Genomic DNA, 23215 nt, shown 5'->3' with positions numbered 1-23215 from the left:
ACTCCAAAATAGTTAACGTCACTTTAGACTCGCATTATCCATATATTAAAGCATATCATGATAACATAGTATAATTTAGATGCCGATTTTATTTCAACATAAAGCAGCTCTTGGGGAAATAAAAATCAAAGGTTGGCATCATCCACCAAAACGATAGTCTACCTATTATATGCTCTTGATTCTAAATCCTCCTATCTTATATCGAACACCGCGCAAAAGTAATACTTCGTCATATTTCATATTGCAGTAGAACCCAGCCTAGAAAAACTTGCCAGTGATCTTGGTAGTCGTAGTATCTTCACTTGACCCTGCCAATGCGTCGGAATCCTCCTGAGGCACTATGGTAGGGTAGTCAAGTGCATCAAATCGAGTACCTCGTACCCTAGATAGCACGTATTGGACACCCAGTCTTACTCCCAGCGCACCGAATCCCCAGAGCAAACCACCGACCGGCGCAGCAACGAAGGCTCCAAACGCACCCCAGTCCCCGGTATATAGTCCTTGCTCTAGAAGAATGAGCTCACCACCCAACTTCGCATCACCGTAGTATATAGTACCGAAGATAAAGACCGTTAGTATTCCTCCAAGACCGCCGACTAATACCTCAAAACCTCGCCACCAGTAGAAACGCTCTGATAGCCCGAGTATAAGTACCGGAATGGTAGCGGCGGATAGGAGGTCAGAAATTAAGTAGATCTGTAGAATACTTGGTGCCTTTAGCGCAAGCACTACCACCGGGAAAATAATCAGCACGACCGCGCCTCGAATCCACCAGATGTTCAGACGGTTGCGGAAGATATCGTTAGAAGCAGAGGACACCATGGCAGACTGTAAGCTATCAAATGCCGCAGTACTCAAGCACACCGACATGACGATGACGATACCCACGACCCAGTTGGGTAGCTGCTCCAGCAGCAGGAAGAAAGCCACGGATCCATCGCCGCCAGCCTCAAATGCACCTGACCACACAGCAATTAAGCCAGTACATCCGACTAGCGTTAAGACGATCAGAATAACGACCATAGCTACCGATACGCCTATCCAGAGGTCCCTATCGGTCTTAGAGGCGAAAGCACGTAGCCAGTAGTTCGCCAGGAAGAAGTCGTTAGTCAGGATGGCGACGGGTAGAATGTAAATCAACTGCCAGCCTACGAGACTCGCGTTAAGTAGGCCAGACTCAGCGATTAACTCTGGCTTAATATCAGTTTTGACGCCGATAGTGATCGTGGCTATGATGATCAGGGCGCAGATCATGGCGCCTTGGACGTTGTCCGTGATGAAGGAGATCTTGAAACCTCCGAGGGCTAGGATATAGTTGTCAGTATATACATCGATACGAGTAACTAGCTGTTTATGGCAGATGAATGGATAGCTTACAAGTATAAATAGTAGTCACGACACATTCAACAATAACAACAGGCAATCCATTCAGCCCAGTCAAAGCCTCGATGACCTGCCCGATAGCAGACAGCTCTGCAACCATATACAAAAACAGCGTAAGCAGCGTCAAAGCGCCCAAATAAAGCGCCGTCACAACGCCATACCGCTGCCTCGTCCACTCCGTCAGGACAAATCCCTCCGGACACTTCCTACGGATAATCGGCGCGAGTGCCGCGAAGATCAGCAGCGGGACAGCCGACGAGATGGCATAGACCAGGACACCCTGGAGGCCGGCTAGAGTAGCAAGCTGCGGGTACGAGAACAGGATTCCCGAACCCATGGCTAAGAAAATGGTAAGGAGGGTCAGTATATTTAGCATATTTAAAGGGGGATAGGGTGACCGGAGCGGCAGCACGTTTCCCACGCAAGCATTAACTTGATCGAGTATTACGGTACAATCTCAGCTTCATATCCGCAGACTCCCGGGGATCTCCCCGCAAACACCTGGTCATAAACGGAAACAGGAGTTGCGGGGTTAGATCCTATCCGAGGAGGACTGCTTCAATTCGGCGCCCGTAGTGAGCCGCAATTTACCTGTCCTCTAACACAGATCCCAGGGAATAGGATTGTGGAAGAGGGAGGATAATTGTTGGATATGGCATAAACCTACTTGTCTATTACACAAGCCTTACTCTATATCTTGTAGTAGAACATCAAAACGCCAAGATCGTCGGGCGTCGTCTTTGTATGCTGCTCCGGTTGATCGTTGCACAGGTGCTACCGCTCGTGATCCCTAGACGGGGAGGGGTCGATTCGCCTAAGCGCCATGACAATTCCCTACTTACCAGCAGCAATGAAATTGAGCGCCAAAGGAAAGGCTATGAGGGGTGTCAGTACGAATCTTACAAGGAAGAGACGATGGGGAATATGAGAGCAGTAAGATAGGACAGAATGTCGGCTCATCTAGCTCCCATTTGGATTCTGACCAGTTTGAGTCCTATTTCCAGAGAGGAACTCAGCCTTGGACTGGTTTCTCATTTTCCAGGCCAGACCTGTTCCCAATAGCCTATGATTCCATGATTAGTTAGTTTAGTTATAAGTATCTCTAGTCCATCAGTATAAGCATACAGAAATGCGCCATAAGTAACGTATATAACGGCATTAGATGCCTCGAACGACGGTTGACCCATCGTCGGGGAATATAAGGGACGCGCAATAGAGAGGGCAAATCTAAACAATCAGTATATCTAAAAGAAAGCAGTCGACCAAATCTGAACCTATAACTAGTTAGTTCTAACATTGACATAAAGAATGAGCAACGAACCAATAGGTTTTTTCGAAAAAAAAAATTGGTTTGACAGAGACAGAATGCAACAAACTCAGCAGAAAGAGATTAACTACAAAATTTATTCACGAGACCATCAGCTAATCGTGTTAGTATAAGTCCAACTTCCTGATCAGGTTACGGCTGAGAGTGGGCAAAGTGGGCAAAGTGGGCAGAGTGGCATTGTATCACAGGTATTGGTCATCACGTGATATTAAACTCCTATGGAACTATGTATTCCACGTCTAAAAAGGAGGTAAGTATAAATAAAGAGAATAGGTATTAAAAGTACACTTTAAAGAATCGTATTTTCAACATGAACATGACACAGCCAAATGCCTTCTTTCATAACATCATTCAGACAACCCCGTCCTTACCCCTATCACCCTTTAACCTCGTACATATTAGGTCCTATCTTTTACCGAGGCCTTACGAAGGAACACTTAATAATTTCACACGTTTCCCTTAATTCCAATTATCATAGTAGTACAGAAAAAAAGCAAGTCGATTGAAGGGGTATTCGTGCTAGAAGACATTACATAAAATATGTGCCTAGTAACGAGCGGTAAGACAACCGGTCACTAGCCAAGTAGAAGGAGACGGATATGCTTGATTTTTTTCATCGCGTACTGGCTGTAAGGTTGCGCAGCGCAGTTGGCCCTTGAAAGCCCGCAGAAGGTGGTCGCACAGCTTGCATTTCCATATCCTCTCCACCTTGAGAAGGATTGCTCCCGTGTTGATTCCGGCGCACCCCAAACCGTTGGTCTCCTTCCTCGAATCGATGCTTAAAACGGTAGTAGGTTGGCGGTCGTGGACGACACAACACCACAACCCAGTTCTTCCATATGCTACCCTGAGCGAACGCCCTATACCGCTCTTTCTTCAAGAACTTCTGCGAATTGAGGAACTCTCTAGTTGTTTCTCCTCTAGCCATAAGGAAGAGGTGATAGCCCATCAAAGCCGCGGGGTACAGGAGGCATATAAATCCATAGATAACCATAGCGAACGGAACTCGGAAGTGGCTGACTGCTGCTCCAAAGGACACATTCTCCTCATTCGAAAACACTAATACTTGAGCGAGCGACGCGCCAACCAAGTAAATTGCCAGAAGAGTACCAGAAGCTATAAAAGTGAAGAAATATCTGTAGTTGCGTCTTCCAACACAGTTGTTGATCCAGACACAATGATGGTCTTGGGTCTCAACACAGTTATCGCACAAGCGACAATGATGAGCCCGAGGAGGGCGCCAAATATTGCAAGTTTTGCAGTATTTTGTCGGTACTTCCATTGCTGCGGTACTCGACTCGGCTGATTTAATCAGAGTCCAGTCGTTAGTCGGGGGTGCCAAACGCAGAGGGTCCTCATGTTCATCCGCCGGGGGGAATTGGTGGATGTTCCGGGGTAGGATCTAGGTTCACTCGTTAGTTGCCGTAGAGAGAAGTTCTTTGCTGTAGGTATCTACTTACTCCCGGATCTGAGCCTGACGCGCGAAGGAAAGACGAGATACAGATATAGAACAAGTAGGCAAAAATGATGGGCACAGCAGGCGAAACATGATGCCACAAGTAGGACGCAGAGAATGCGAAAAAGAGAACAGCTGGTAAGACAACAAGGAGGCCAGTCCCGATGTTGATAGGCCGATGGCGCGTATTTTGCAGACGGCCTCCGATGCAGAATACAGTGTTACCCTCAAAATACTCATGATTATAACCATGGCCTTGTATCTTCTCCTTGGCTGCCTTAACTTTTGTAGCCGGCATATTAGCAGTAGCAGGGGTAAACCGAGGAGAAGATGCGCCAGAAGACAACTTCTCTGCGCCATGCGTATTACGATTTGCGGGAGTGGCCGCAGACTCGCCTTTCGTCTGTAGGAAAAGTCCTGATCTGAAAGATCGTGGTGATCTAACAGGGCTAGGTAGATTTTCGTGATCTCTGTAAGTCTTGGTCTTGCCGAGGTCCAGATTAAGGCCCTTCTCCTCAGCCTTCCTCTGCAAGGGGCGCATACTCTCGCTAAGACTGCCTGTGGGGTGGTGGCCGCGGGTCGGACTTGTAGTAGCGGTAATACCATCATACGGCTCTGTAATCTCAGTACCCCTAGAGGGAGGCAGTTGCGCGTCCCCGTCATCTGTCATATGACGGACTAGAAGGGGTGCAGGTCTCGATGTAGTAACATCCTGAGGTGCGATATGAGACTCATTATCATCCTGTACATATTCGACGCTCAGCCGATGCTGTATGCCACTGCTAGCTCGTTGCGCGCCTCTCTGAGCTTGGAGCTTCTGAGAACTCATGGGATGAAAGAAGGCATGGGAAGCCAAAGGTACGTGGGTTCGGCTTGTAGAGCTAATTGGGCGGCCACTTTTGATGCTGCCACTTATACTACTTCCTCTCTGCATTCCCTTCCTCAGCGGAGTCGCTTGCGACCAAGCGCCGCGTGACGAGGATAAACCAGTCCTCGCAGTACCAGGGCGGGAGTCGGAAGCGCGGAAACTCCTTCTCTGACCAGCAGTTGTCCTTGTTTGCTCTCGAGCAACTCCGTCGCCATCTTCGGAAGCAATGTCGGTCATTCGCGACGATATGATACTCGGAGGGCCGGCGGGGAACTGCGGGCTAGGGAAGCTGTCCGTATCGTCCGAGGGCGAAGTAGGTTGCGCGGATGGTTGATTTGAAGCCATGTTTAAGGCGATTCGTCTAGCTTGAATAGTATTCCACGGTATTCGGCTTCCATGAGACAAGTCCTTATAACATAATTCCCAAACAAACAGTCGAAATTGTCCAAGTCTCCCAAGAGGTCCGTGTCCTAGTCAAGTAAAAACGATGACTAGGAGTAATTGGAATATGTTCTCAATTACAAAATCATACCCCACAAACAATAATAAATACTTTGAATTCGGTCGGCTCGCCAAGAGAGAGGAATAAAAGAAGTTGGGTAATAGCGTTTGAGCAAAGAAAATGATGGTTGGTCTGCTCAAAAGAAGAAGAGAAATCAAAAGAAAATGAAGAGAGTGTCAAGTTAATATCCCTTTCTCCGGAGGTCGGCTGTATCTGCACAGCAGGCGTCGCGAAGCTGTCGGATGACTAGAATATGATGATGTAGCGAAGGTAATCGAAAAAGAAAAAAAGGAAGGACAATCGGGTCGGGTCGAATTGGAGGGGGGCCGCGTAAAGTTCGCAGTCGTCGCGAGATAGATGATGTAGTATGAGATTGTATTTGAAAGACGAATTCTAAAGGGGAGCCCAGTCATGCATAAAGTTAGCGAAGATTGCGCATGTGCGAATATGTATACATAGCATATGCAAATTATACCTAATTATAAATTATAATGCATGAAAGTACCTGTCATGCACTAATTAAAACGATTAGGGGGCTGATGCTTACTACATAGATAGTAGCCCTCGCCTAAGTAAGGTACTTACTTAAGCTACAAGGAGTTATTAAAGCTATATCGCTATGACGCAAGATGCTACATACTGCTTATATGCATAGCTGAGTGATATATATGTCTGTACAAAGGTAGGTACACACAAAAACATATTAGTGCCTCAAAAGTGAGGTATAAAACCAAGACCATCAAAGCCGCTCCTCATTGGTCAATTTTGAAGAACTATTACATCGTACGACCTCGAAGCTTCTCTCATCCGTAAACCCGTCCTAAACTCAACACCCCAAACCCAAAAACTACCACTGCGATATACCACTGCGATATCGTCGAAAATACCATTAGCCATGGCCTCTATCATCGCCCGAAGAGCCCTCTCCCAACGGGCATTCTCTACTACAGCGCGTCGCTTCGCTGCCGACCCGGCCCTCAAGGAAGAGACGAAGCGCAACCCCGAACTCATGGTGCGTCATACCCGGAGATCTAACGCCGCGGCTTTGTAGTAGATGCATGCATACATGCGTACATACATACATATATAGAGTTGTGCATATCTACTACATTGAAGACGACGCGGTTATATATGCCTATATCTCTCTAGATAGGTGCTGACTTGGCTCTGCTGTTAACAGATTCTGGGAGGTGTCATGGTTCTAGCTCTAGGTGGTGCTGGTCTCTACTTCGGTACGCGCTTCTCTACTTCTCCTCTCCCCGTCTACCGCGTATCGAAAATCTAACACGCTGCTCCAGGTCGCTCTCCTACCCAATCCACATCCGAGGCGCCCGTCGGCCTAGCCAAGTCGGGCATGCCCTGGGAAACCGGCGCAACGGAAGGCAAGTACCGATACCACCCCGGCGGTGACCCGTCTGCCGCCCCGAGGGACGCCCCCAGCGCCGTCAACGTCGTCGTCATCCCCGACGTCAACCTGCCAAAGGTATGCGCAAATCGGTCTATCTAACCTTGTAACACCTTGGGCGATTCGTGCTAACTGAGTGAATGCAGTCCCTTCACGACAAGTACAATAAATGGGGTAAGGACGGCTACTAGATATGTTCTTCAGGAAGACATTGGATCGCCTCTCCGATTATTAGAGCTATAAGAGGATGCGTCATTTCTAGTTTGACTGTACATAACCTTTGGTCAAGCATTAGGACACCTATTATTATTTATCACCAAAGTCACTAGTCCGTCTATTGAACTGAAGAGCCAACTCCAAGATTCTATTTGTTTACGTATAACTACCTAGTTAAATTCGATATGTCTGTTTCGTTATGTGTACTTGACTACCAGCTTAGTCTAGGTCATTTACATACGGCATTCTCTAGCAACTAGACTTAGGAATCAACGAATGTGATAATAGTAGACCTACATCACTCCTACAAACGATAAAACTTATTCCCGTTCAAAGGCCGTTGGATATCCGAACCGATAATTTTCTGGTCATCTCTCCATCGTGATAAAGTCGTGGGAATGGAATGGTCCCCTAGCCCTCTTTCCCATTTTCCAGGCATTTTAGGTGGCATCAGACCAGGCCAGGCCAAATCTATATATGTATACGAAGTAAAAGAGTAGTCATATAGCAGACGTACCTATCTTATAGGGTTACGCGGTTAGCAAATCCACCTCTTGGCTCGTGAGTCCAAATATGTATAGCAAATCGACTAAGCTCTCGCTGTTGAGGCGAGCATTAGCCTCCAGCTGAACCCTCGGCTTTGCGTTCCATGCCACACCCAGGCCAGCCGTGTCGAGCATCAGCAAGTCATTAGCACCATCGCCAACTGCTACTACTTGCTCAAGTGCAACTCCTTCCTTCTTAGCAATCTCGAGGAGGAGTTCCTGTTTCCGTTCTCTACCTACGATGCGTCCCTGGACTTCGCCAGTCAAACGCCCAGAGTCATCGATTACAACCTCATTCGCATATGCATAGTCAATTCCAAGCTCGCCAGCCAGCCAACTAGTCAACGGGATGAAGCCGCCAGACAACACAGCAGTCTTGACGCCTAATCTCTTGAATGATCTCAGCAATTCGGGGACTCCCTTGGTAACGTTTAGCACTGGACGCAACTGCTCGAATATCGTGGCTGGAAGCCCCTTGAGCAGAGCAACTCGTTCTCGGAACGCGGCGTCAAATTCCAACTCCCCATGCATGGCCCGGCTTGTGATATCGGCAACTTTAGCGGCCAGATCCGGAGGATCTGTAATGGCCGTGGCGAGTAGGTCAATGACCTCCTGCGTGATCAAAGTGCTGTCCATGTCGAAAACGACCAGACGCGGATATCGTCGCCAAAGTGTGTCATGTTGCAATACGACATCAACGTTCCATTCCCTCTCGAATCGGTAGATAAGCTCGTGCCTCCGCAGGTCTGATAAGGAGAGATAGTTGGGGCACGGGGCCGGGGACAAAGTCAACTCGACGACGAGGGGGTGCTCCCGATCGTCGAGACAACGATGAGACGACGTAGCCTCGCTAACCCCCTGAGGTAGGGGAAAGGTGGACATCAAATGGAGAAAAGATGTGATGCATATTGGGGATATGTAGGAGCCATAAAGGTGATCGAGAGGCTCAGGTTCAGCGGCGTCCGGAGGTTCCAGGGGAAATGACTCAATATTGGTAGTTGGTGCGAGGTTTGTGGGAATGTCGGAGCTGGACGAAGCAAGTCTCGGAGAAGGGACCGCAGTACGTGACGACGTAGACTTATAGATCAAAGTGGCGACAAGTCGATCTATTTTGGTGCCCCTAGGCGGAGCACAGTTTGGATGAGTGAAGTCGTGGCTAGCGCCTTCAACGATACGCGGGGGTTCATCCTTGGAGGGCACACCATTAAAGGGACTGAATGATTTGGGAGGAGAAATTCTATGGTTTTGCAGATCTTCGACGACGGTGTCTATACCGAAATGACTATCCAGATGCTTAGGAGGACGGTACTGCTGATGCTCTTTGAGATATGAACTAGTCCTCATAGAAGATAACTGCGGCCGACCCGAGTTTTGCTTCGTGGGGCTATCGTCGGCGGCCATGATGGATTTATAAAAGGGAGGGGATATAGGATCACTAATAAATGAGGCACTTTATTGTATAAGAAATGAACTTGCACTTGAGGGATTGAGTATAAGGTTCTCTATGAGTAATTCTTAGGCGAGTAGGGAAATGATACCCAACGTTTTGAGGCTCTATATTTCGCAAGGAATGAAGTTCATAAATTGCGCGGGGTATTTTTTTCCTCACCTGGGCTTTAGCTTAGCGTAAGGCGCGTGTGCTTGACCCGTTCCTGATGGCTGGGTCTGTATGAATTATATCATTGGTCAGTTAAGGTGAAGAAAAGGTGAAAGTACTTCGGCGCGCTCCGTGAGATGGTAAAGTACATATGGTTTTAACTGCCACTTCGCAAGTGCTGAGTCAGCTAACTGAGGAACTACCGTAAAGTTAAATACGATGATGCTATTTTATGTAAGTGGTATATGCGCTCATTACCCCAGATTACTTATACCCAAGTTGTCTTAGAGCCGTTGTGTAGCGCTTCAGATATTTACAAGGTAGGTAGGTACCTACATAGGCACCTAAAGGTAAGCATCCAACAAATCTTTTACTAAAAAGTCGGACAAAAAGAACATACAAATATGGAGGGGATCGCGTATGCGGTATATTAATATATAAATCCAGCCATACCATATATATATGTAAGCACCCCTTATTCCCCAGATCTCTCAGGGTCTAGATGCAATCTCGCCTCTCGTCACCACATTTACGTAGACATGTGTGCAGCTAAACATAGTAGGTACACTGAGAAGGTACCTGCCTAGTCCGTAAATATAAATGATCTCCGGCATTTTAAAGGAGAAGCTGCAATTCTTGGTACGGCTATCGGCCCCGATGACCCGTTCAAGCGGCTCTTTTAACCATTGCAACATTACAACATCATACCGAGACCCGATTTCTTCAACTTTCTTTTTCTCGTAGCTTCACAATTTCTTTCAACCTTCCGACAACCGCTAACAATTCGCCATATCCCCTAAGGATGGTGACATTCCCTTGTTCGAGCACTTGCTTTGTAAGGCGTTAGGGGCGGTAAAGAGTAAAACGACCGGATCAATTGGGAGACTCCAGTAATAATTATGTAGATCTTATGTATGCTAATGACAAGCACATCGATCGATATCATCTGCTACTCTTCAAGAGATCAATATAGTACTCTGTCAGCACTCTTCTTTGCATAGGCCCGCACTGATTGTAGCTCCGTCACATTATACAGATGTTGGATAACATGTTAATATAACCGAGCACCACGTAAAAGGATGTAGAAAATAGGAAGAAGAATTCCACGATAGATTTCAACCATATCAAATAACTCTGCACCCATGCAGATATATATATTACTTACTGAATAAGTAGACAACATTTGAACCGTCTAAACCCGTGATTACGTGCTTGACGTACAAACCTCATAACTACGAATATATAAACCTTCCATGGCCGCACTAATAGCAGTGACTTGTGGCAGAGAGCACGCAATAAACTCTGTTCAATATTAACCCACCGGATTCTAACTAATCATGCTGAATGCCAACCGATTTTCAAAAGCCAAGTAAATATCCATGTCAAGTCGATGGCATCATTCCGTAGCGCCCCGGCAAAGATAAAGCAACGGCACCAAACTACATGGATGGATCCAGTTTGAAACCCAGTCGTGACGTCGAAAAAGGCACAGCTCGGAGCTTAGATCAGCACTGGAATTTCAGAGTTCAAAGTCAAGAGTACAGCAGTTCTGACATTGGCTTATATGAGCATAACATCAAAGTCAACAAAGAGATGGAAGTCAAATCGACCCGGGTCAAAAGTATCGGTAATTCTCCCGCGGCTTTTCTCACCCGTAGAAGAAGAAGAGGGGACCCAATATTCTGCCAATCAATAGGTCAATAGGTCGGTTGTGCTGTCGCAACTACACTAGCGCCGATGTCGTGATCAGTGTCTAAAATTTCTAAAGGCGCCTCGATGCCCTGGCAGCCTGGGGCTCCGGCCTGTCGCCTGTAAAATCTCATCTAAGCAGATCGCGCAATACCCCCAGCTCCATATGCAACAGCTTTTTCCCACACGAACAATAAGTAAAGACATCCCGAGAACCGGATTAGTCATGTAGACACAGAGAAATGATACGCAAATACACTTAGTAACTGTTTTGACTAGACGTTACTACGGGAATTATAGTAGAAATCTACCTAACTATGTAAGTAACCGACTCGGTCTACAGGATAGATTCTTTTCATTGTCCCCTTTTATAACTTGAACAGCACCTCTGGCGCTTTTCCCCATAGTAATATCTTCTAATACTTCCTCTGGTCCTCTGCTCTTCTTCCATCATTACTCTCTCATCACCCTTCAACCTCTCAAAACGTCTTCTCAGTATCTCGTAGCGGTATAATTCGTATTCTCGTCTTGTCCCAGCCGCCAGCCTTCCTAAACCTTTCAAGCCTTTGCCTACTTGACTTACACCTACCTCCCTTGGGCAAAATAAATCTTGATAATAATATAATTCAAGATGGGGTCGTCGTCGTATGTCGAGCGGGCCTCCCCACGCCACTCATGCAAAGACCTAGCCTCCACAACCGATCTAGAATCAGGATATGCCTCAGCGTCGTCGTCGTCGACAGCAGAGTCCACGAGCGAGCTGCCCCAGGTGACGCTCACCGCACCACACGTCAGACACCTCAACCAACAGCTAGAAAAGATGAACTCCATGGACCGTCTTCGCTTCGTCAAGATATTATTCCCCAACCTATACCAATCAACAGCCTTCGGCCTCACCGGCCTAGTATCCACAGACATGCTGTCCAAAATCGAGAAGGAATCAACTGACTCTTCGCCTGTCGACCTCATCTTCCTTGACACGCTGTACCATTTCCAGGAAACATATGACCTGGTCCAAAAGGTCAAGGATCGATACCCCAACATCAAGATCCATACCTTTAAACCCCACGACGCCAACACTACTGCTGAGTTCGAGGAGCGTTATGGCGAGAAGTTGTACGAGACCGCCGCCGAACTATACGACTGGATCGCTAAGGTCGAGCCGCAACAGCGCGCGTATTCGGATCTGAACGTAGCTGCTGTCCTGACCGGCCGCCGACGTTCACAAGGCGGCGAGCGTGACAAGATCGGCGTGCTGGAGGTTGATGAAGAGGCGGGTATTGTCAAGATCAACCCGCTCGTCGACTGGACCTTCGCCCAGGTCAAGCAGTACATCACGGAGAACAACGTGCCATACAACCCTCTCCTAGATCGCGGATACAAGTCCGTCGGCGATTGGCACTCGACATCTCCCGTGTCCGCCGGCGAAGACGAGCGGGCGGGCCGCTGGAAGGGCCAGGAGAAGTCTGAGTGTGGAATCCACAACAAGAAGTCGCGATACGCGCAATACTTACAGGAAATGCAACGGAAAGCCGAAGAGGAGCGGCTTACCGCGGCGCTCAAGAGCCTTGAGCGAGAGCAGCAGACAGAGGTTACGGTATGAATCTGAGAACAGGAACTTACTATATATATCGGAGTGGGAAGGAGACGTTTCACGGTGGGCAAATTAGGATGCATGCATATGGTTTCGGCGACCGGAACCTCGGATGATGATTTGGAAAGGGTATTCATTACAATGCGACGGCGTTCGGGCGTACGCTGCTCTCAGACGTGAGCAAGCATATTTAAGGGATTGATTATCCAGCTAGCAAAAACTTATAAGAGCATTATATCAACAATTATATCACACATTGACTGGCTTATCATCCAACATATGACGTATAATTGCTTGAAAATAAAGAGATGCAATCTTACTATCTGGTGATAATTTGCAAATAATGAAGAGGTTAACGTGGTGTTAAAATACGATGATTGATGTTTGTCGGCTGAATAGATGTGCGTGTCTACCGGGCGCTTGGCACCAAACAGGAATGGACGGATCGGGGTCAACCTCCGGATTAGAATCGGTGCGGGGGAAGTGCAACCCCTGACATCGGCTGAGCTAGAGTCACTACGGAATATACATATACCTACATATTATTTATCATGTTCAAGATAAGTTTCCTATTACCAAGTTTCGGTAGCTTTGAATAACAAAATATTCAGCACGTATAAACAACATAAATCAGATCAGAAATAATAGTATGACATGGAAATATTTACCCAGTTCTTTAGATATACAAGGCTACTTTACACTATTCGCAGGTATAACCAGGAAACAGAACGTACAAATATAACACGTTCCATCGAGGTTATTCAAGAACAATATACCGGAAGAAATCAGGCTGTCTTCGTTTCCGGAGCAGGCGTAACCTCCTTTGACCCGCCTTGCTGATTCAAGGCGGCCTCCAGACCACTGAATAAATCGGGGCTTTCGGGTTCATTCTCCTCTCCGCCTTCTATAGTAGCACCTTCGGCTTTGGTATCAATAAGCCCAGGAGCTGGTAGGTCATCGGTAGGTACCAGAGCCGGAGCCGAAGCCGCTTCAGGGGCCTGCGGTTCTTGATTCGTAACCACGCTCACAACTGTCTCAGAAACAACCTCTTCGATTGGCTGTTCGGTATTCGTAGTCTCTGGCATAACTGCAGGCGGTGGTGATGAGCGATGCATAGAAGTATCTTCGCCTTGAATAGGATTTACGATTGGTAGCGGATTAACCGCTGAAATATCCAGTTGTTGCGCTTCTTCTTCCATTACGGGCGGAACCAGAGTTTCTGTCTGCTCTTGGCGAGGTCCATCTGTCATCTCTACGTCTACTTCAAGTTTTGCTGCAGCTGATTCCGTTTCCTGAGCAACTGTTTCGATGGGATCGGTTAACGCCGGAACGGAAGCCAATGACGTTTCCGACGGTCTAGTATCAGTTGTAGTGACTGTACTTGCGATTTCTCCGATCGGTGGAAGTTTCGGCGATAAGTCGGCTGGTGATGTTGCAGCTACAACATTTTTGAGCGGGCTTCCTTCGAATTGCGATGGGACATGCTGTGGAAGAGGTTGGACTGGGTTTAAGTTAGAATTAGAAGGAGGCGACGGTCCTTTTGTTAGCAGCGGTCCAGCACTAGGCGAGATCTCCGGTGGTATCGTGTCGATGGAGGGCTCAGCCTGAGTAATCGTTGGAGGAACTTCAGCGACGCTATCAGGTTTGGTTTCGCTTTCAGCTCTGAAACCCGCTCCGTTCTCACCATCAGGCATTTCGCTGTCCTCCTCGTCGCCATCGTCGCCATCATCACCATCTTCTCCATCATCTTCTCCATCATCTCCGTCATCATCGTCGGCCATTTCACTGTCCTGGTTTTTGGTTTCGGATTGGTCGTCTTGTTTGGTATTCTAACAACAATTAGGTTAGTACGTGGTGATATGACTAACTAAAGATAACTTACATCAGATTCTGGAAGATTGAGTTTGGTACCATCCGTAGTATTATCCACGCCTATATTAGTCGCTTCGGGGCGTGTGTTCGTTGGCAAAGGCAGCTTCTTCTTCCGTCCTCGGCCAGGACCCTTAGACTTTCTCTTAGGCGGTGGCGGCCGCCTTCGGACCGGAGTCGCAGCCACAGATGTTTCGCCATTTGCATTAGTATTAGGTGCTGGCACCACCGTAGTCGATATAATCTCCCCATCCACCGGCTGGCCTTCATTTAATGTAATTTCTTGCGTGTAAGGATTTCCTGCGGCGTCGATGCGGCGGACGGTAGCTTTCATTATGATCGGACTAGATGACGGGCCAGCCGGAAGGCTAGACGATAGCGTGATAACTCCTTTCCTCCGTTTAGCCAGGTGGGAAATAGTGGCACCTTCGGCATTACGGGCGACCTGTTTCCAAACTTTGACTTGATAGCCTTTGATGCTTGGGTCCTCCTCCTTCTTCTCCGATTTTTCTGCTAGGGCGGCATCGGGGTCAACCTCCTCTTCTTCCGCGGGTGCTGGCCGCTTGTACAGCCTCCCCGAGCGAGCTGCTCTTAGCAACTCTTGAGTGTGCGTGGGCAGCAAATGCGAATCTTTGGGCATGCCATGTGGAAGTTCGATTGCCCATATATCGTTCTTCTGAGTTGTATCTGCGGGCGGAGGCGGTCCAATTTTAACCCATTCCTGGCGCCATTGTCTTACGGGCAAGCCTTTTGAAAACAAAGTCAGCTGCTGTCATCATGCGACGTGCGACACGTTATAGAGGACTAAGAAGCAAACCATACCCTCAAAATCGTCATGTTCTACATATCCACTACGATTTCCACGTCGCGTTTGGGTATTTGGACGAAACTGCAATCAATATATTATTAGCTAGGCTGAACAATGGTGATGAAGGGTACAGGATGTTGGTACATTAGGAGCCATTTGAAGCCATTAAGAAGCTACGCGCGCGATTCGGGGGGTTCTCGGTCTTTGCCGAATAAATTGGAGATTCTAATAGTTTAAATGTCTATCTCTGGTATCTCTGGTATCTTTAGTATCTGTACGAAGGGCGATTGGCGAGCCAGTGGCGGGAGAGGATAATGCAAGAAGTATTAGGACCTATCCAAGAGAGTTGACTTGCATGCGACGGAGAACAGAAATGGCTACGCCGTTGCGCAGGTGAGAGTTCTGAGAACGCGACAACAAATGCAACAAAGGCTTATGACTAAGCATCGTTATATAATTTGAACGAATCTAAACGCCTTATGGTACCCACCTAGGTACCCACCAATAGATCCACTTATGTATGTACACTGGTACATACTAACAAACAGGACTGTCAGACTGCAACTGGACAGATCCAACCATCCCAATGTGATGTGATGTGATGTGACAAATCGAGTTTGGTTGATAGACTAAAATCTCAGCAAAACTTATGAAGCGGGGATAGCTCAGCTGGGAGAGCGTCAGACTGAAGTCTAACTTCATTCTATAATCTGAAGGCCGTGCGTTCGATCCGCACTCACCGCACTTTACCTTTTGCTATTTCAAGTTTGTAAAGTGGTAGATGATATTTTTCCATAATTTTTTTGTTGGAGTTGCCTTAAACTGAGGTCAAAACTACATACACTCCAACATATGGAAAGTTGTGTGTTCGATTCGCACCTACCACGTTCTATATTATAGACCTTTTAAGCTTAAAGAAAGTGTTAAAATATATTTATTCTTGGAGTCAACCCTTCACAACACAAGATGCATTAATTAGTCTTTCAAAATATATTGGGGCCTCATGCTTGCGGGTTTCAAAAATATTTGTTTCCTACCTTCATTTTTCTCTTTTCTCTTTTCTTATGCTCGTTATTTATAAAGGAAGGTCTGATATCCAGTAATGTAAACTGATCATAGCAATTAATTTTAGATTCATAGTTGAAGCTACCTAGTTAGGTTTTTTATACTTTAAAGGGGGTTACTTTATATAATAATATACCAATTAGAACTATGTAGGCCTATCTATCTAACTGTTTGTTAATCACAAACATAATGCGTCTTGTTTGAACGCAATGTCAATTCACACACACACACACACACACACACATACACACATATATATATAGACAGTAGTGATTTTCCATGTCAAAATGGAATGACCAAGACAGGATGGCCAGCCTCTAGTCAGAATGATTTGCCTTGAATGAGGAGTGTATTAATTACTACCTAATACAGCAGATATCTGAATGGTCTCTACTAGCTTGGCAAGAAAGCATAGATACATACATACTGGTGAAATATCACTCATAAGTTCATATAAAGCAACTTGAGCAGAATTGGTATTCGATATCATGATGTGAGATAACCTTGGTACTCCTTGCCGTACCGCACATTGCCTTGTTCGTAGGCCATACTTTTGTAACCCCCGTTTCATGCGTACCAGATTCTAACCTAATCCCGTTTCCGTTTTCTCCCTGCTCTAACGAGACTTAATACTCCTACGAACCAGGAGAGCGGACGCCGCAAGCCTATAATTCAACCGCGCGCTTGATGTACAATGAAGTTGTAATGGTACAGGGCTGGTACGTCTCGTGTAGTAGAGGCGAGACGCATAAGAAGAACGAGGTGACCCTATTGCGGATAGTCTAAAGTATCGCGCAAGGTGGTATTAATCCCATCTACAAATATTAGCTGCTGTCACATTTATGTAGTTTGCAGCAAAATATTGATATGCTTACCCTGTATCCTTCTGCCGCGAAATATCTCCCGACTTTCCGCTTTGCTTACCCTATTGGCGTAGGTTGTTAGCAACTGTATACGACTGCGCAAATATTAAGGCTCTTAGGAAACATACCGATATTCCGCCCTCCACTACTAACCGATCTATCTGGTAGAACTGGCTAATGACCGTTTGGCGCTATGAGAGAAAATATAAGCATTAGCTAAACTATTCATAACGTCGTGCTACACTGCCTCCTGTCGTCGAAATGACCCTTCAACCGACTACAAGATATATATAGATACCGTACCTTCATCATCTGCAACTCCTTCAGCCCCTTCTGTATGAGAGTCTGTATCTCTCTAGGGTCCTGCACGCCCGCATTCTCTCGGAATGCGTCTTTCGTTCGGCGCTTCGCGTATTCTCTGAAGTTGTAGGCCTCAAACTGCTTGCCTTGACGCAGCAGCTGGCGGTACTAGACGGTAAAGCAGTACATGTTAGCCCAGCTTATGACTACGAAGTATAGAGTGCATGTGCTTGGGATTTGTGGCTGTCGGCGCACTATAGTGCAGCACATGGTTTGGATATAGCAAGAGTAGATCTCACCAATGATCGAGCTTGCTGCGGCAAGTCGCCCTTCAGGGCTGAGACAACGGACATGGTTGGTACGCTAGATCGGATCGCAGGTTGGTATAGTTATTAAATATGATTGATATAGTTTGTCTAGGAGAAGTTGGAGGTGTTGTGGAGACGTTAGCTTTTCAACTGCGTAGCTGATGGCAAAATGCCGATTGCGATATTGTCGCGGCGATAGCTTTAGTAGCTTTTTTTTTGGTTGGTTTATGGATGTACTTGCTCGGCCAAAACTACAATCGGCGCCGAGCACGGAAAGCTTTAGGTCTCGGCCTTCCAACTGAAATCAAATAACCCCTCGGAGATATTAAAGCTTATGTAACTTTGACTGCGGGGCATAAGGTTCTTACGTACATAAGAGGTATTTACAAGGTCACCTTTATTACATTTAGGTAGGTACACTATTAAGACTGTGCAACTTCGGAATACCAACGCACCTGTACAGGTCCTGCAATTATAAGTTTTTATAATAAGTATATTTACATCCACCCCCCCTCCCCCCCTAGCCATGTTCAACATGGACTACCTACGGTCTAACCATCTAAGCTGTGTGATATAAATATATCTAGGCATACCGGGCCCGGATATAACTTGGTACAATGCAGGCCGTTGACCTTTATATGCATTATTACCCTTCTCCATTCAGCCGATCTCGTCCTTAATCCATAAAAGTACAAGAAGAGAAGAAATTTTCTATATCTTCGTAGCCCTTATTTCACTGTAGCGCTTGTTTTCTGCTGCCATTCTGCTATAGCATTATCAAACGTGACTAGATGCTCTTCGATCTTTCTAGCGCTATACCTCGTCTTATCTTCCGGGTCGAATTCAAGCTGATTTTCATCTTTAATCTCATGTTGAATACTCTTCCGCCGGGGAATATGGACACTGTCGCGATGATGCTGGAAGTTCTCGTTAAAGCAGCGAGCCGAGCAAAAGACAGATGGGATGCCGAGCGTTTCTACACACTCTCGACAGAAGACTAAAATAGTTCTTCCGTCATCCATCTCGACATCTTCGTCGTGGAGGAGGACACATTTTTGGCCGGATGCACACTCATGTCTTGCTTCAACATGTGCGTCCTATCAATAGTAAGAATTCATTCGCAACTATCACAGCGAGAGAACAACTTACATAGCGTTCGTCTGCACACTTCTGGGAACAGAAGACGGTAGGCTCAACTCTAAGTCTATAAAAATCGCCTAGAATTTGGCATAGGGGACATATAATAAAGTCTTGCGCATCTGGGGCTTTCAAGCATATCGAACACGACGGTAGGGAGTGCTGATCATCAGGGAGTGTGGTTTCTCTGGTCTTATCCTGTTGGGCCTTATCGCTCTTCGCTTTCCCCAGTTCATGTGCTGCTTTAGCCCTCTTCAGTTCCTCGAGCTGCTTTTGAAGTGCCTGTTTCTGATCTTGGTCACCTTTAGCTAAATGCCGGTCACGGATCATGACATTGATGGTATCCGCAATTGGCGTCCCATTTCTAACCATGTCGACGTACTTCTGGGCCCTTGCCGCACCTGAAGGGTCGTGAGCAGGTTGAAAAAATATATCAATGTAGGCTTCGACCCGTGCCTGGGGTAGGTTAGCATGTTTCAGCCGTTCTATAAATTCGTCGAATGCTTCTTGGTTCTTGACGGCGCCGTCGCTAAAGGACGCCCTCAGTTCTGAAGCAAGCTGGTCTGCAGATATGCTCCGGTCGTTGATCTTTTGCTGTAGAATTCGATCCTCGACTGGGGATTTTGTAATATGTTGAAGTCCTATATTTTTTACTTTGTCTCGGTACCACTCTTTCTTCTCGTCAACTATGCGCTGCTCAATAGCTTTGAGATCGACCTCAAAGTTGTGAGCTTTAGAAAACATAGTGTCGAGCTCGAGTAGAAACGGCCGCCTGCCAGAAAACCATTCCTTAGAAGCGGAGTTGAGATATCGATCCCTTATGCGGTTAAGGAGACGGGTCCAACAATCTGGACACTCGATAGGATGCCTCTTGCCATGGTCCTTAGCACAGGACGTTTTAATAGATTGTACGTCATCGGCGCAAAACTGACGCTCCTTCTGAAGAGCGATAGCTTCATCCCATGGCTCCAGCATATTTTCAGAGACGAAATCGCGAATCCCGATATTATATAGAGACTAAGCAATTTTGGATCTCATAGAGCTCTGTTATATCCCCGTGTTGAAATGCCTGGTGATTTTCGAAAGAAGGCCAATGGCAGTCAGAATTTATGCGCAATGACGGTAAGCTGTTTATGGAACGTGTGGAAATCTAACGCCCGAAGTATGGGTATAAGCTTAGTGTGATGATCTACTTATACATGTAGACACTATGCGACGCGCATTTGTACTTGGTGTATTAGATGCAGTGTAGTGCTAAGTGCTAATTGGAACATTAAAAGGTACGAGCCATCGAAGTAACCCCAAGCTGGCCTGGGATGCCTGGGTTAGGTATTCTTATCCACATCTAGATAAGGTACGTATCTAGAACCTGCAGCCTTATGCCCAAGCTCTATGCAACATTGAACTTTATATAGGTAACTAGTTATATTTACATACATCAATTTAATACAGAGCGTTACAAACTAACTACTTGAAAGAATTAATGCAGTTTTAGTCGTATAAAAAAACATCATTCCTTTCTTTTGTAAATATTGAAAACTTCCTTTTCCCAATGTTGGTAAATTATAAGGAGATTACATAGTCTTTGAAAAGAAAGTGAGAGCGTTTGCTTAAATGAAGTAAGTAATGCTTTGCGGAAATGATCGAAAAGGTATCCCCGAGATAAATGGTAGTGGTAACGACATTTGCATGTATAATCAAACTACTTTTAAGCTTATTAAAAAAATGAGAAACGATGTTACAATTTAAACCACAATAAGTAATGTGTTGCTTTTTTGGTATGAAATACAGGTTTAAATATATTATAACCCTCATTAATTATGAGAACTTTTTTTCGGTAACTTTATTGCTATTAGTTATAGACTCGGTATTACGAAGTAAATTTGCGGCAGTGATGGTAATTGATAAAAATAAGATGATTAAGAAAATTTGCTATTTCTCTTGAATTGGGGAAAAAATTAAATATCCACGGTGGGGATTGAACCCACGACCTATGCATATCTCAATACGAGAAAGTATAAGCTATTTGTTGATGTTAGTAACTGTTAAAGAAGTGGTTGAAATATGTTTTTTATAACTTACAGCACCATGCTAACCACTGCACCACGCGGATTCGTTATTCGATTTTATTTTATTGCGTTTTATTACCCTTTGTCCTATCAGGAAATACCGAGGAATTCCCTAGATACATATTACTGGGTCAGCTGTCATGTAACTAAACGGACTGAAAACGGACTAAAAGCTGCAAGGGGCGCTCAGACCTAATTCAGGTACTTCTAGTTTATTTCGCGATTAACTACCTACAGCAACAACTTCCTTTAAGAATACTAAACTTGGCTGCTTCTTCGACTTCTTCGACTTCCAGCGACTTAGATAATTTCAGCATTTCCCATCAGCTCGTCTACTATTACAGGCTAAATTGTACGGCGCGAAATATAGATTAAAAAACTACTGATATGGTATTTCAGACTGACTAGATTAACCAAAGTACCAAAAGCTAACAGCATACAGGCGGACAAACTACGCACCCAGCAGGAGCTTGAGCGACTTCAAGCCAAGTACATCGGCACCGGTCACCCAGACACAACATCGTGGGAATGGCGAACTAACGTTGCGCGCGACACGTACTCGAGTCTTGTCGGTCATCCTTCGCAATTAGCCTACATCTCGCTCGCGCAAAACGAACCCGCCGCCAAAGTTCGAGCCCAGCTTCTACGAAAGATGATACAACCGTGTGGTCCTCCTCCTCCTCGCGAAGGTGAAGAGCCCATACGCGAGCATAATTAATAAGAAAGAGTTTCGGCGTAGTTGATCGGGACGCTGCAGTCTACACTTGTAGCTGTTCAGCAACACCAAACGACCGATGCGCCATCTAAATCGGACAGTTCAGGGCGGTGGAACGATCTTGACTATATTCTGGTCAAGTAATAAAGGATAAAGACTACGACGTATAAGGCATTAGATTTGAAATGCCTACAGTGGCAATATCAGAAATAATTTCGTGTGAAATGTAGTTTCATTACGGGGTATCGTCAAGTACATTGGGCTCTGAACTAACAGCGCCTCTAAATCCTCATCCCTCATTCCTCGGGAATAGCACTTTCGTCAAGGCCTTGTTGAAGTTCTTGTATTCCCAAGCTCCTTTGCAATTTCGTGTGGAAATCATCCGGAAGCTCGCCCCAGACTTCGGTGATCACAGCAGCAATACTTTCCGGCGGAACCTCGACTCTTCCCCGGGACCCGATACACCAAGTTACAGCATCCTCATCGCCGTCGCTCTTTTCCACTACCTTGTCGACATAGCCCTGCCTCACGATTTTCTGTAGCACGTTATCAGTCTTGTCCATAGGCAGGTTTTGGCTGGCATTCAGGCGAGTCAAGTATCGTCGTAGCTTCGTGTCGCTCAGCTCTCCTCCATTGAGGACAATTAACGAGATAACCATAGTGTAGAACCCGACGTATGCAGCTTCTTCGGATGTACTCGGTATTCGTGACGGGGCGATGATGGACTGCGATTTGTATCCTGGTGGCAGAGTCGAGACTAATATATATTGTCTAGAGGATGCGGTGCTTTGAGAAGCCGCCTTTCTAGCGTTCGCCCCTACGTCAACTATTTAGTAAAAGATAACAAGGCATGCCGTTGTATAATCCTTACTCTGCTTCTCTTTTAGCGTACGCTTCTCCTTGACGGGCAACTCCACCATCTCCATGCCAAAGACTTGTTGAAGCTGGGCTTGGGCCCCCTCAAACACACGCTTAAACGATCTCGTATTGCTTCCCAAGACTATGTGTAGCTTTTTAGAAAAAGGATAATTGTAGGCCGGGTATCTTGAGTAGACTTGACTTACCTTTGTCTCGAATGCCATCTCGCTTAATGGATATCCTCGCATATTCACATGCTAGGGCGTATCGAACCAGCTTCCTAACTAGCTGGTCATCTGTACCATCACCTGCCTTCTCCATATCGACATCACCATCTTGGTCTTCTTCAGAAGCTTCGGAATCGTCCGATTCGTGCTTGTGTCGAGACTGGCGACGCCGTCGAGCTTCGTTGGTATTGTCGTTATTACCTGTTCTCCGCCGTCTTTGGGTCTGGGTTTGTGGAGGCATGGCTGTAGATAGTGATGTGAAGAGAATACTCTAATTTGTAAAAGTGTGTAAAAGTATGGAATGCAAGATACCTTAGGTAGGGGGATCCACTCCTAAATGTCCTAAATGTTACGATCTTAGCGGGGAGATTGAATTAAGACACGTTTTAATTACTTACTCCTGTACGCGTAGAT

At 46.1% G+C, this 23215-nt stretch overlaps 9 protein-coding genes across 9 annotated transcripts; 3 read left to right on the top strand and 6 right to left on the bottom strand.

Annotated features, from left to right (window-relative positions):
* Positions 1–258: 258 nt before the first annotated feature.
* On the bottom strand, positions 259–2570 carry GL218_02793 (uncharacterized protein; the record flags this gene model as incomplete). The annotated part of the gene is made up of 5 exons (XM_033579328.1): positions 259–1304; positions 1378–1722; positions 2226–2258; positions 2367–2446; positions 2509–2570. The coding sequence occupies 5 exons, from the start codon at positions 2568–2570 to the stop codon at positions 259–261; spliced, it is 1566 nt and encodes a 521-aa protein (XP_033436490.1).
* A 753-nt stretch (positions 2571–3323) lies between these two features.
* On the bottom strand, positions 3324–5379 carry GL218_02792 (Palmitoyltransferase ERF2; the record flags this gene model as incomplete). Its single annotated transcript, XM_033579327.1, has 2 exons — positions 3324–4112; positions 4171–5379. 2 exons carry the CDS (start codon positions 5377–5379, stop codon positions 3324–3326), a joined length of 1998 nt encoding a protein of 665 aa, XP_033436489.1.
* Positions 5380–6431: 1052 nt separating this feature from the next.
* Positions 6432–7132, top strand: GL218_02791 (uncharacterized protein; the record flags this gene model as incomplete). The annotated part of the gene is made up of 4 exons (XM_033579326.1): positions 6432–6548; positions 6717–6768; positions 6835–7019; positions 7088–7132. 4 exons carry the CDS (start codon positions 6432–6434, stop codon positions 7130–7132), a joined length of 399 nt encoding a protein of 132 aa, XP_033436492.1.
* A 555-nt stretch (positions 7133–7687) lies between these two features.
* On the bottom strand, positions 7688–9103 carry GL218_02790 (Phosphoserine phosphatase; the record flags this gene model as incomplete). Its single annotated transcript, XM_033579325.1, has 1 exon — positions 7688–9103. The coding sequence occupies one exon, from the start codon at positions 9101–9103 to the stop codon at positions 7688–7690; it is 1416 nt and encodes a 471-aa protein (XP_033436491.1).
* A 2516-nt stretch (positions 9104–11619) lies between these two features.
* Positions 11620–12591, top strand: GL218_02789 (Phosphoadenosine phosphosulfate reductase; the record flags this gene model as incomplete). Its single annotated transcript, XM_033579324.1, has 1 exon — positions 11620–12591. One exon carries the CDS (start codon positions 11620–11622, stop codon positions 12589–12591), a length of 972 nt encoding a protein of 323 aa, XP_033437234.1.
* A 776-nt stretch (positions 12592–13367) lies between these two features.
* Positions 13368–17840, bottom strand: GL218_02788 (LYR motif-containing protein 4; the record flags this gene model as incomplete). Its single annotated transcript, XM_033579323.1, has 8 exons — positions 13368–14411; positions 14465–15198; positions 15274–15340; positions 17002–17092; positions 17200–17249; positions 17316–17378; positions 17491–17655; positions 17787–17840. The coding sequence occupies 8 exons, from the start codon at positions 17838–17840 to the stop codon at positions 13368–13370; spliced, it is 2268 nt and encodes a 755-aa protein (XP_033437235.1).
* A 683-nt stretch (positions 17841–18523) lies between these two features.
* Positions 18524–19907, bottom strand: GL218_02787 (uncharacterized protein; the record flags this gene model as incomplete). The annotated part of the gene is made up of 2 exons (XM_033579322.1): positions 18524–18892; positions 18945–19907. 2 exons carry the CDS (start codon positions 19905–19907, stop codon positions 18524–18526), a joined length of 1332 nt encoding a protein of 443 aa, XP_033437242.1.
* A 1481-nt stretch (positions 19908–21388) lies between these two features.
* GL218_02786 (uncharacterized protein) lies at positions 21389–21719 on the top strand (the record flags this gene model as incomplete). The annotated part of the gene is made up of 2 exons (XM_033579321.1): positions 21389–21391; positions 21444–21719. The coding sequence occupies 2 exons, from the start codon at positions 21389–21391 to the stop codon at positions 21717–21719; spliced, it is 279 nt and encodes a 92-aa protein (XP_033437243.1).
* Positions 21720–22012: 293 nt separating this feature from the next.
* Positions 22013–23042, bottom strand: GL218_02785 (Non-structural maintenance of chromosome element 3; the record flags this gene model as incomplete). Its single annotated transcript, XM_033579320.1, has 3 exons — positions 22013–22533; positions 22588–22716; positions 22781–23042. 3 exons carry the CDS (start codon positions 23040–23042, stop codon positions 22013–22015), a joined length of 912 nt encoding a protein of 303 aa, XP_033437240.1.
* Positions 23043–23215: the final 173 nt, after the last annotated feature.

This window comes from Daldinia childiae (genome assembly GCF_008694065.1).
Source record: "Daldinia childiae strain JS-1345 chromosome Unknown Scaffold3, whole genome shotgun sequence".
In the NCBI taxonomy this organism is placed as follows: Eukaryota; Fungi; Ascomycota; class Sordariomycetes; order Xylariales; family Hypoxylaceae; genus Daldinia; species Daldinia childiae.
The sequence above is the reverse complement of the archived record's forward strand: the minus strand, read 5'-3'. Positions and strand labels throughout refer to the sequence as shown.